The sequence below is a fragment of the Eumetopias jubatus genome, unplaced genomic scaffold, assembly GCF_037043125.1.
Source record: "Eumetopias jubatus isolate StellerSeaLion01/CBP00866 unplaced genomic scaffold, mEumJub1_p1.0 scaffold_2, whole genome shotgun sequence".
NCBI classification, from domain to species: Eukaryota; Metazoa; Chordata; class Mammalia; order Carnivora; family Otariidae; genus Eumetopias; species Eumetopias jubatus.
In genome coordinates this window covers 62,008,305-62,022,337 of record NW_028274808.1, presented here as the reverse complement: position 1 = coordinate 62,022,337, position 14,033 = coordinate 62,008,305, and the positions used below count along the sequence as shown (strand labels likewise).

The 14,033-nt window shown below is 31.8% G+C and overlaps 1 protein-coding gene across 7 annotated transcripts in view; it reads right to left on the bottom strand.

Annotated features, from left to right (window-relative positions):
* Nucleotides 1-2,674: 2,674 nt before the first annotated feature.
* Nucleotides 2,675-14,033, bottom strand: part of SPOCK3 (SPARC (osteonectin), cwcv and kazal like domains proteoglycan 3) — a 458,737-nt gene continuing 447,378 nt past the window's right edge. For all 7 annotated transcript variants that reach the window (XM_088019553.1, XM_028104387.1, XM_088019552.1 and 4 more), the window contains 3 exons: nt 8,665-8,727; nt 5,601-5,738; nt 2,675-2,844 (listed from right to left, as the gene is read on the bottom strand). In XM_088019553.1, the coding sequence (XP_087875679.1) occupies nt 2,675-2,844; nt 5,601-5,738; nt 8,665-8,727 (371 nt within the window). The remainder of the gene's footprint in view (nt 2,845-5,600; nt 5,739-8,664; nt 8,728-14,033) is intronic.

Sequence of the window (14,033 nt, the reverse complement as noted above, 5' to 3'; positions counted from 1 at the left end):
ATTTTATTTATATGTTTCTACTTTTTTCTTTTAATGAGTTTAAATTTTAGTTTGTTGTGATTCAGATTGTCTTGTAATTTTTAACTTACATTTGTACTGCCTCTAATACACAAAAGCACAAATGTTAAAGTAGTTTGATTCTTTTTAACCAAAAATGCTCCTTTAAAATTTTGATTTTGTATCAAGGGTTCTTTTTAAGATTTCAAAATACATCATTTTTTAGCCAAATGAAATCTAAGAAATAGCTTGTTTGATTTTTTTCCAGTACTGAATGCAATTACGCTATGTTATGGGCTAGGGCTAAATCTATCATCTATCTTTCACATTAGAATATTAATTTCATAATGATTTTGTTCACCAGTGAATCTACAGTGCCTAGTATAGTGCCTGGGTTAGAGTCAGTGCTCAATATTAATATTTTTGGAATAAATAAATAATATAGTAGTATTGAATTAAAATATACAAAATGAATTAAGTGATGCTCAAGATACCTAATATACATCACAAATAGAATTTTATACACATATATACAAATATATATTGTACACAAACATGTACTTTATATAAAGTTTAATAAGGTAAATATTTTCAATTTTATATTTACTGTTGAATTGGTTGCTTTCCTGGGAGCCTGAAAGATAATTAAAAAATAGCTTAATTTAAAAAAATAGCTTAATTTCAAGGCCACTATATTTGCTACTTTAAATCCATTTACTAAACTTATATTTAGAATTTGTAGGTTTTTTTGTCCTCTTCCAACCATCTACAACTTATATTTTATAATTCTTATACATTTGTTAAGTAGATAAGATTATTCTATCACTCTTCAAAAATGCTGTTACTATAGAAATTTAGCTCAATATTTTAATTATGATATCACAAAAATGGGTTTAAAAATAACACCCTCAACAAAAACTTTGCAATTCTATGTCAAATGAAAAAATTAAATGAACATACAAAAATCATTTTTTAACATATACAGGAAAACAATATCCAAGATGCCAAGAACTCTGATTTTGAAATTCAAAATTTTCAAAAACCTTTCCTAGCTAGTTTGTGATGTATTCGTTTTAAAAATCAAGGAAAATATTAAGAACCCTTCATGCTTTTATCTATAACCCAGAAAATCATTAAGGAACAGTTTAATTTGGTTACAAGATTCTTTATTTTGTAAACTATACATAAACAGTAAAAAAAAGAAAATGCATTGTACTTTAAATATTACATAAAGTCAACATTGAAGTTTATTTTTTAGTGTGTATAAATCAAATGGAAATAATTCACCAATTTTACTTTCAGTGAATTGTATATTGGGAGAAAAGTTGACCCACTGTTTAAATTATGATACCAATGTATAACATTCAATAGGGTTTTCCATTTGTATTATGGGCACAAAACCATAGGTCTGATATACTTAAAAGTGATGGTTTGCCAAAATGTCTACACAATTAATTAACATGCTAACTTAAATACAGCAATTAAAGTAATTTTTGTTACAGTTAAATCTTAAATGCTACTCTACACAATAATTATAAACAAGTCCACATGGCAATTATGTAACAATAGAAAAAAGAAAGAAACATAGTCCATTTCCTCATTCCAGCAGCAGTACCTTTACTGGTATTAATTTGTTAATTAGGTGTGCTTATATATTGCCTAATATCCTATATTGGTATGCATGCTAAAACCTTTCTATTTCTATTTTGCAAGGCACCATACAATACAGTCTCTAAGTTGCGACACTAGTAATAAAAATGGCATAATTCTAGGATTAAATGCAAATTTTTATCTAAAATAGGAAAAAAAATAAAAATTAAGACTTTTAAATTTGTATTGAGGCAAATGACAAACCTTTATGAAAATGTGATTCAAATGAATCTTTCCTTTTGTCTTCCTACTTTAAATTCTGCACCCTAAATTGCTGGTCAGAAAGATAAAGAAATCTAGAAAGGTAAAGAAATCATGCTGTTTAAGAATAGAAAAAAATCTACATGAGAATGCTATCCGAATTAAAATAAAAATTAGAAAGGACAACTAAGGTTTTAACTTTCAGAATCCATGGTTTTCTGTACTTGCCATTTTGTAAAATATCCTAGCATATCCAGAGTAATGTCATAATTGAAAGCATCACTATTAATGTAAACACGATGGAGGACTCTACACTTGTCACTGTTTTTCTTACCCTGTGGTATCCCCTCACTCACTGTAGGTTTGGGAAGATGCTACTTTGGAATAGCAGTTAAGGTCATGATTATTTTTATAAAATCCTTGGGACCCAGGCCACTAATAAGTTATTGTAAATTCAACTTAGAATCTCTCTCAGAAAAATAACGTATACAACCTCAAGCACTGGTGGTTGTTTTGTTTGTGGGAGATATATATAATTTGTTCTTATGAAAACTATTTGTTTATATCAGTAGTTCTTCCTAACTTTCTTTCATCCGGCTAGACTCCATATGCATTTTCTTTTTCTCTAAGGCATATCAAAACTCAAAGTCAATGATTCTGATTTAAACATGAAGTTCTATGACATTAGCTCCAATATTTGAAATAATTATACAAAATATATGTGAGTTTTAGAATCATTTTGTTTTGGGGCAAGAAGGTCATTCCAATAGGTTACCACTTTGTAAATAATAGAAATGTAGAATATATTGATCTCAGCTCTCATCAATCAGATGTATCCATCATGGTCATCACCATCATCATCATCATCCCCTTCATCCTCATCATCATCTTCAATTTCATCTTCATCATTCATAATATCATCTTCATCATCTTCGTCATCAGTCCATTCATGGAAATCTCCACTTGCAAAATCTCCAGAGATCTCAAAATCAATAGCTTAGGGAAAAAAGTAAGCATTAATGTTATTAATGTTATTTGCCTGAGTAGTGGGATAATTTCTGGGGGATATAAAATTATGATGAAAATTAAGCAAATTAGGGATGCCTGGTGTCTCAGTCAGTTAAGTGTCTGCCTTCGGCTCAGGTCATGATCCCCGGGTCCTGGGACTGAGTCCCACACCAACGCCTACTGACTCCTACTTCCTCTGCCTACCATTCTCCCTGCTTATGCGTGCTCTTTCTGACAAATAAATAAATAAAATCTTTAAATAAATTAAGCAAATTAATAAAATTTTACTTTACTCTCTAGCTTATTTAACAAAGATAAGGAAAAATCCATTCTCTAGCATTTGTGGAAATTTGTGCGCTAAAAAGCAGAATCAATGAGATCTGATATGCGATATTTTCAGTTCAGTAATATTGATCTCAGCTCAGTTTTTATAGAAGTCCATGTGAAATGTTGAAATTCACAAAAAAAAATTAAATTTCTTCTATTAGTATAGTAGGCAAAATAATTGTTCCCTGAAGATCATCACTTCCTGATTGCTGAAACTGTGAATGTGATGTTAAATGGTAAAAAGGACTTTGCAGATGTGATTAAATTAAGGACCTTGAGATGGAGAGATTATCCTGGATTATTCAGGTGGGCACAGATGATCACATGCATCCTTAAAATCAAAGAACCTTTCCCAGATAGAATCAGAGGGAGATGTGACTACAAAGAGTCAAGGAGATGCAACATAGTTAGCTTTGAAGTTGGAAGAAAGGGTCCATGAGCCAAGAAATGTGAGCAACCTACAGAAGCTGGAAAAGGCAAGGAAACAGATTCTCCTCTGGAGCCTCTAGAAAGTATGCAGATAATATTTAGTTAAAGACCCATGTTGGACTTCTGACATATAAAACTGTATCTGTACGGTTTAAGCCAATAAATTTATGGAAATTTATTACAACAGCAATAGAAAACTAACATAGCTAAGTCAGCACTTTAAAAAATATTCAGAAATACATTCATTACTATTTATGGAGGCCATAATGCACATATATCTCATTATATTTATTTTTCAACTCCTCAAATGTTAGTGTGTATTTATCTTCTACCCTTTCTAATATTTTAGTCTTACAAGTTTTTGGTAGCTAATTAAAACAAATCCTATTAATGTAATCCAATGTTTATAAATTGATATCATAATACAACACACTGAAATCTCCATATCTTATGTGAGGACAGTGTTATTTCTATCCTCCTACATCATGTTTCTTAATAATTTCAACATGCTAAGAAAACTCAAGTTATGTCCTCAAAACAATTTCCCTCTTCACTCATTGAATTCGTCTCCAATATAACTTTCATTTACAACATTAAAAAAGTTAAAATTCTTTATCCATCACAGGCATCACTGATAATTGTTGTAATTAATAATGCAGGCATTTAAAATTATATATTAGAAAGATATGTTCTTTATGTGTTAAAGTTATGTTAGGCATGTACTGAATACTACTTCATCCTACTTAAATCTAATAACACTGGCTAGAAAACCAAAACCAATCTACTAAAAATGTTATGGAATAAATAAATGCAGAACAGGCATTTAAGCACTAGATGAAATTACCTTTATATAGTTTACCATTTATATTTTTTAAGCAATCACAGTCTGTCAGTTTAAAAATTGACTTAAAGAGGGCACCTGGGTGGCTCAGTCAGTTAAGTGTCTGCTTTCAGCTCAGGTCATGATCCCAGGGTCCTGGGATCGAGTCCTGCCGTTGGGCTCCTTTCTCAGCGGGGCGTCTGCCTATCCCTCTCCCTCTGCTCCTCCCCACCCTGCTTCTACTCTCTCTCCCAAATAAATAAATGAAATATTTCTTAAAAAATTGTATAAAGGAGATAATTAATCATTATCTAAAATATAAGACTGACCAAATACTTTATTTTCATTTTTGGTTATGTATATTAATTGAGACACAATCCATTAATTACTAGTACATATGTGTGTACACGAGCATGTGAGTGTGCATGTTGTGTTTTTGTGTGTGTACAGCTAAATGGCTTTTGCAGTGAAAACCACCATTGTGCAAACAAGAATACTTATTTAAAATTTGAATTCTGAAAAAATATTTTATGAAATAAAAAAGATACCACATTTACAACTTTCAAATACATGTATGTGATGCTCAATTTAACTGTAGTATTATTTTTAGGTCTATACATAAACATCATATTCATAAAAATAATTAGAATATTAATTATAATTACCCTTCAAACATTTAAACTATGTTTTTTCCACCCAAATAAAAAGAAATATGCTCAGATAGCTTCAACCGATGGTCCTTTACTTATAAAATGTTAGCCTTTATTTGTGAGTTTGCCTGCATACTTCCTAAGTCAATTTTTCCAAATTGACAGACAAAAGGGTGCTATATGGGGACAAGGCACATGCTAGGGTTAGCTGACCTGGAATAGAGTGGGTGACAAGGGTCTGCCTTACTTGAGAAGAAAACAGGAGGTACTTAACATCATTTCTGTGTTTGGAGTAGTGAAAAGAACCCATCTTAAAATACCCAAGTTTTGCCATTCCATTTATTATTTATGCAAGTTTTTTATATGCTAGAAATGACTCTTTTTGCCATCCCTCCCCCAATATATTTAATATTCCTTGCATAGAGTATGTCTTCATTGAGATCTTGAACAAATGAATGAGATTCTTAAGAACCTCTCCTGTGCTTGAGAAAGATTAAATAAACAACCCTTCTTCTTACCACAATCTGCAACACCATTTGTTCTGGATCCCATTACTTCGTTTCCATATCTGTCAACACACCAGCACTGTCCAACACTGCCATGGCATTGTGTTGGCTTGTAGTAACCATCTTCATCACATAGGGGGATGTACTGTCCTGTGAAGCGCACACACACACACACACACACACACACACACACACACATTATAAATAAGTTGTGCTCCTTTTTGATGATCACCAATTATGCATTAGTTCATTCAAGACATATATGCATGGAGTTCCCACTCCAGGTTGAGAACTAGTGATTCATGTTGAACAAGATAGGTAAGGTCACTGCTGTCATGGAGCAGGCCATTATGTTTCTTTTGTTAAGCAAATTTACTATTCCTCTTTCTCATTTTGCAAACGGTATGGTTCTCAGAGGCATAACACAGGATTAGAACTTAGTTAATGCCATGTGTATTAAATCATCCAGACCACTCAGCATGGCATACCACACCTTTTACCGTCATCGCTGCCAACTTTTTATTTTCATTTCCCCAAATTTTTGTTCATATATTCTAAGCTCTTTCCATCCACATCAAACTGTTTTCCCCAAATTCAATACTGCTTCATCTTTTCATTTATCTTTTTTCTGATCTGTAATCACTTCCCCTTCCCTCCCTCTTACATTTTAAGACTTGACTTATATATGACCCATAATGTGAAGCCATCTCTTAACCTGGAGGATTTCTGTTATACTTCTTATGTCGTGTGTGTGTGTGTGTGTGTGTGTGTGTGTGTGTGTGTAGTTTATCACTGCTTGTTTCCACCACTACACTGTGATATCCTCTATATTGGGAATTTTAGGTTCTCTTGGTTTTGATTGTTATATTAACAACTCTTAAAGTCAGTCTAGTGGGAAAGACAGACATTTATTTTCACATCTACAATATCTAACATAGTATCTGGCACATGGCTAATGATAAACATTTAATTGATAATTTAGAAGTGAATTCACTTTCTTCAATGTTTACATCAACACAACAATGTAAAGTTTAGGAAAGTAGAAAATTTTCTTGTCTTTCTTAACCATTACTTTTTTTTCCTCAGTGACCATATATATATCACACTATATTTATCTAGTGAAAGAAAAAAAAAGCCTACAGAATAAATCAATAAAACATGAAATTCTTTCAATTCATTTAGTCTCATAACCATATGGGATCATAATTTTATCTCTTTAAAAAGTTCCAAAATTCTGATATATAAATAATCAATTTAATTTTAAAATTGTAAATCTTTTGAAAGATTTGGCCTTTTAATGAAGTAGAGTATTACCAATATGGAAAATCTTCCATGGATTTAAGGCAAGCAAAAATTAGAACAATTTTCAACATTCTTTCTCTACCTCTTAAAAAGCTACCATAATTTGAATATATTTGACATAAAAGCATTATGATGTATAGTCAGTGTGACCATTTAATTTATACTTTATGCCAGTATCTTTTGAAAATGAAAGAGAGCACTATTAAGAATCACACTAGAACTACAGATATCAACCAAGACTGACCCCACAAATAGGGACAGGTGGCACCCTAACTCCTGTATAACAACTAGTCAGTTTTCAGATAAGTGCCATTATTCCGCTCAAATTAAAAGAAACATTTCTGGCATTCAGTGGTCTCTAATTATAACTTCCATGTTTATTATATAAAAAGAATAGAAGTGACTCCTCCCAAATGGGCACTAAATATGTTTTTATATTTTGTAATTTCAAATAATCAAATCTTGACTTTTAATCCTTGATCAAATCTAAAATATTTTTCAACTGAAATTCAATGGCTTCTCCCATTGTCCATGGATAAATTTTGCTTTGTGGAAACAAAGAAACCTATGCATGAATGCATTATTTCACTTTTGGGCTGTGGTATGGCATGCATTTTGTAACAGAGCTAAAAGAAACATGACACATTGTAGTTTTATCATTAGTAATTCCTCACATCTAAAAATCTTTATTACAACAATTAGCCTTTTCATTTTGAACTATGGATTTTCAAGTAATATAAAAAACTCACTTAAACACACAATATTGTAATTACAAAGATAGCATGTCATAATAATAAGATTCAAAAACATTATAAAATTTTGTGCCATTAAGTACTCAAGGGCATTAATATATATGGGGAAAAAAACAAAGCATCACAGATGTGGTATTCTGCATTGGATCCTAACATAGAAAAAAGACATCAGTGAGAAAACTGGTGAAATCCAAATAAAGTGTAAGTCTTAATTAATAGAATCATAGTAATGTTAATTTCTTAGAATTGACAAATAGACAATGGTTATTTGATGCATAATAAGATGGTAACTTTGGGGGAGGCTGAATAAAGGATGTATGCAAACTATGTATGCAAACCAATCTTTGTAAAATTTCTTTAAAATTATTTGAACAAGAGTTTATTTAAAAATTGTATTTCTAGAAGAATAAACAAAATAATCATGCATAGTAGTTCAATAATCTCTTGATTATTTTAATATTTCAAGGCTTTGGGTGAAATTTGTTATCTATCGATCAACTATCTAATACATATATTTACTTGCTAAAAGTAAGTTAGTAAAAAGTGCTGTTGAAAAATATTAAAAAGTCTGTTCAAATTTCCCTGAGGTACTCAGGGCATGCTTTCACCCATCTTTCACGCATTTCTCTCTCTCTGTCTCTCTGTCTGTCTCTGTCTGTCTGTCTCTGACTCTCTCTCTCTCTCTCTATATATATATATACATGTCATTATTCTTGAATTGTTTACAATAGATTTATTATTAAAGTTTCTGCTGATGCTTTAACTTTAGCATTGTTTAAATCTCTTTTTCACTTAATAACTTTCAAAATGAACATTATATTAGGGTAATAAAACAGACGTAATATCTTTCAATAGGTAAGATAATAAAAGTAAGTTTAATGGCTTTCAAAAACTTCATAAATTTTGTTACTGAAATTCAGTGTAGTCTATCATTGTTGGATTAATATTGATTTTATGTTGCTGTTTCCCTGGGGTTATTTATGTAAGCAATAAAAGCTTCAGAAGAATGATCTATTGCTCACCTAGGAGCTTCTTTACCCCTTGCCGCTTCTGAATATTGCTGAGCTCCATCTGGCAAGGTGGGTCTGCAATGACATTAAAAATGTTCCTTCAAGGATTACAGTTAAACAAAAAAGTATAATTTCTATGTTATCAAAATTAAGTTGCTCTTTACATGGCTTAAAAAGACACATATTATATATTAATTTCTTTTATAGAGTACCTACATATCGATACATATATGTGTATCTATCTGCATACGCTGAGAAAGAAAGAGGCAGAGACAGAGGGACAGAGATGCAGAGAGCAAATGGCTTTCCTGGGGCGCCTGGGTGGCTCAGTCGGTTGGGCGACGGCCTTCGGCTCAGGTCATGATCCTGGAGTCTCAGGATCAGGTCCTGCATCTGGCTCCCTGCTCGGCGGGGAGTCTGCTTCTCCCTCTGACCCTCCCCTGCCCCATGCTCTCTCTCTCTATCTCATTCTCTCTCTCGAATAAATAAATAAAATCTTTAAAAAAAGAAAATGGCTTTCCTAATTACTGATATTAGATTATCTTGATTTTCTGCAGAGACCAAATTGGATGAAAAAAAGAATGATTGAAATATTTATATGATGAAAAATGGTTCTTACCATTTACTTTTTTTTTTTTAAAGATTTTATTTATTTGGCGGGGAGAGACGGAACACGGGGACGGGGAGGGGAGAGGGAGAGGCAGGCTTCCCGCTGAGCGGAGAGCCCAATGCGGGGCTCGATTCCAGGATCCTGGGATCATGACCTGAGCCAAAGGCAGACGCTTAACGAGTGAGCCACCCAGGCGCCCCCTTACCATTTACTTTTAGAGGGTCAATCAAATCAGCAATGTAAGTCCTGCTGATTTGATTCAATTCATTGCTGGGCACTGATGGATTAGTGCCCAATTAACTGATTATGTTTTTCCCTCATTTAAAAGTCTCTATGATACAGATAAATAGCTTTACACTAAAAAAGTAATCTAAAAAAAGTCAATGGTCTTTCAAGTTATATCAGACATACTATTATAAATTTTGATACTGAATAATGCTGACAGGCTTTGGTTTTTAGTTTCATTCAGATAGTTTAAGTATGTATACAATGTGGAAGCAAGACATAATATACCATAATTTCTAATATGCCATCTTTTAAAAAATAAATTTAGAAATAAGTATGACTTTTTTCTCAAAATCAACCACCTAAAGGAAAATTTTTTCAGAGAAATATAAAATTCTAAATAGAAACAATATAGCTTGACTTGTATTACTATATATATAATTATATATATTCTTATATAATAAATATATTTTCTAATTTATAATATTCAAACAGTTCAGTGTATTTTAACCCATTTTCTAAAAACTTGCTATATAAAAATGCATCATAAATTATTGAAACAGCAAACCAATAAACTAGTTCCTATTTCCCCATACTACAACTTTTTAGGGAAAAGGCAGGGTATAGCTAACAAATAATTTAAAAAATTATTACACCAATTTTACAATATTCAGTTATTAAATTTGCATGCAAGTAACAAAGTGTAATGAGGAAATGAGACAAAGTGCTTAATATATATTTTATAGTTAAAATTTATAAGATCAACAAGTCTTTTTCCTTGGGAAATCTAAAATGTGAAGAAAACATAATTTTTTTTTGAGAGAGGGAGACAAACTAAGAAACAGACTCTTAACTACAGAGAACAAACTGAGCATTACCAGAGGGGAGGTGGGTGGAAGGATGGGGGAAAATAGGGGGTGGGGATTAAAGAGTACACTTGTCATGATGAGCCCTCAGTAATGTATAGAATTGATGAATCACTGTATTGTACATCTAAAACTAATATAATACTATATGTTAACTATACTGGAATTAAAAAAGAAAAACTTATTTAAAAAAACAGTGATATTTGGGAGGAGAAAAGCAAGTTGCAGAATGGTACAAGCAGTATGACACCCTATGCATATTTTATAATAAACACAATAGTGTGACTTGTTCGTCAAAACATATGTGTTCATGTAAATGTACAAATAGTGGACTGGAAACTAGATTTGATGGTGCCAACCAGAGCAGAGTGAGAGAGGAGATTGGACTGCGCATGGAATGCAAAAGAGATTTCAACTTTATAATGCTTTTAATTAAAAAATCTTGACACTAATATTATAAAATATTGACAATTTTTATTTCTGGGTGATGGGTATATGGATATTTGTTAAATTATTCTTTTAGCATTTTGGATTTTTTTTAATTTCTAGAAATTAAGAAGAATCTGATCTTTCAAAAAAAAGAAAAAGTAATTTTTTTGAAAAGTCTACATAATTAGCTTATTGTTCTACTTCATTTTGAAATTGATCCAATTTATCTTTTTGTTTTTCCTAAATACTAAGTATTAAAGTAATAGGATTCAAGTTACATAGTATGAGATTACAGACTAGACATTTAAAAATTTACTGCCCTCTAAATATAATATTTAGAACCCAGAGGAAAAATTCGAGCTGAAGTTTCAATATTATATTGAAAGCAGTTTTTCTAATTGCTATGGGCTAGTTATTGCAAAGTAAAAATAATATTTCTATATGTTTGCTATGACATTGCCTGAAAATCCAAGTATGTTTGAATCTGACTCTTGATTAATAACCTCACAGAATAAACATGAGTACCCGTCCTACAAGCTATGTATGGAGGAACATTTTAAAATTTCAAGAGAAGGGTGCCTGGGAGGCTCAGTTGGTTAAGCATCTGACTCTTGATTTCAGCTCAGGTCATGATCTCAGGGTTATGAGATAGAGCCCTGTGTCCCTGTCAGGCTCCTCACTAGGTAAGGAGATTGCTTAAGAGTCTCCCCATCGGGGCGCCTGGGTGGCTCAGTCGTTAAGCGTCTGCCTTCCACTCAGGTCATGATCTCAGGGTCCTGGGATCGAGCCCCGCATCGGGTTCCCTGCTCGGCGGGAAACCTGTTTCTCCCTCTCCCACTCTCCCTGCTTGTGTTCCCCTTCTCGCTGTCTCTCTCTCTCTGTCAAATAAATAAAAATCTTAAAAAAAAAAGTCCTTCCTTTAAAAAAAAAGATTCTCCTCCTCCTCCTTCCTCTGTCCCTCCCTCTGCCACTCACCCTGCTCATACTTTCTCTCTCTCTCTTAAAAACAAAAACAAAAAACATTTCTAGAGAAATCATGACAGATTCAGCTGTTCATATACACATAATATTTGATTTTGAAATATTTTTCCTGTTATTTATAAGGTAGCTCTGTCTGGCCTTTACCTTAGGTATCCTTGGAGTGTTTAATTAAGATCTCAACTATCACTTAAAATCACTTGCAAAGATATTTATGTATCTATAACTATTACTTATATATTATATATTTATATATATTATACATATTACTCTAACATATAGGCAAATATATTTTATTCCAATTACAGCGAAATAATTTGTTGTTTTATTGAATAAATAATGAGGAAAAACACATTCTTTTATAAGGTGAAACATTTGAAAACATGTTTTTAAATAAATGGTTATTCTTTTTCATGAAATTACTTAATGAGCCAATTCTTATTTTTATTCTTGTCAGTTACCTTGATAGAGCTTTTGTAACATTTTCTAGTATATTAGAGTAGTAAACATAATTAGCCAAATTCTCCTAACCTTTGAGGAAGATGTATAAATCCTTTTACTTGCTTATTTCTGCCATGTATTAAATGAATTCAGAGATCTTCACGTGACTATAAAGATTTTAACACTTTGGGTAAATACTACTTAATGAATGAAAAGTATATAAAGCAAAATTTTTCTTTGAGGACTTTTAATCAGTTCTACAAATATTGTTGCAAAATCCAGAAATGTTTCAAGATGAAAGTATTTATTTCTGTGGAAGAAACTTCCAGGATTTTTCATAATATTTTTAAATGTTCATGGATAAACAACTAAATATGCCATCATAACACTAAAAATAATTAACTGAAGTAACATAATAAAAAGACCACATATCTTTTTATAGTGGTTTACCAGGATTTGCTTTTCTATTTTTTAAATGATTTAAATGTACACTAGTTATTAAAACTAACATGTCGGGGTGCCTTGGTGGCTCAGTTGTTAGGCATCTGCCTTTGACTGAGGTCATGGTCCCAGGGTCCTGGGATCGAGCCCTGCATCAGGCTCCTTGCTCTGCGGGAAGCCTGCTGCTTCCTCTCCCACTCCCCCTGCTTGTGTTCCCTCTCTTACTGTGTCTCTCTCTGTCGAATAAATAAATAAAATCTTTAAAAAAATAAAATAAAATAAAAAATAAATAAAACTAACATGTAGGTTTTTAGAAAAGGCAATTACCTAGTAAGCAAATATGCGTTAGTAAAATCAACAGTGTGTGTGTGTGTGTGTGTGTGTGTGTGTGTAGGATTCAAAGTATTTTAATAAAGAAAATCTAAGTTTTATACTTTGTTTAATTTGTAAGTAGTTAAACTACTCTACAGATCCTGCCATTGACTCACTGCTAATTAATTTATGGATAATCATTTCATTCCTAGTTACTAAACTATTACTATGTGGAGAAGTAATTAAGATTTAAAGTCTTAAAGACTTTAATCTAAAGATTAAAACTAACACATATGTTAGTTTTTCATATGAAAAGCTGAGAATAATTAATACAGTTTAATGTAGCTTGTACATTCTCTAAGCCATCAAGAATTTTAAAATGAGGTAACAATAGCAGGTGTATCACATTAGACTAATTCCCAGTTTGTTTTTTAAGATTAGCATCAAAATTATGCATACTATTGTTTCCTTAGTTTCAGCAAACTTTATCATAATGTGAGTTTTTTGAATCTTGTTCTCTTAGCTACTTAATTCTAATCACCATTAGATTGATTGTGTAAGCATGATTTCAATGTTACATTGCATTTCCCAGTAAAGAATGATGTCTAAAGAACTAGCATCACCCCAACACTTCCAGTTATCTTGCCTCTTCCAGAGAATCAAGATACTTTCTATGCTAGTGAATTTTTACAAAGCTAAGTTATTTTTAAAAGTTTGAAAGGCTAAGTCATTTTAAAATCAAATGAGTAAAAATAACTTTATGGTGAATGCGGTGGTTCATTCAGCTCATTTAATAAGATCACAAAATAGAACATTAAAACTCCACAGTATAGTGTCAAAAAAACCATTTATTTTACACCATGGGCAAAGCAGATAGCAAATTAATTTTAATGATTACTTTTAATATCTATGTTCTCATATCTCTATGTGCTTCTTGGTGGTTCATAATGAAAACTATAATGAAGTGCATTAATATGAAATATTAATTACTATTTTTCATCTTGTTTAGCCTGTTTTGTATCCCTAGCAGAGTTATATTGTTTAACATGCTGCTTATTTGCTCTTTTATTAAACACTCT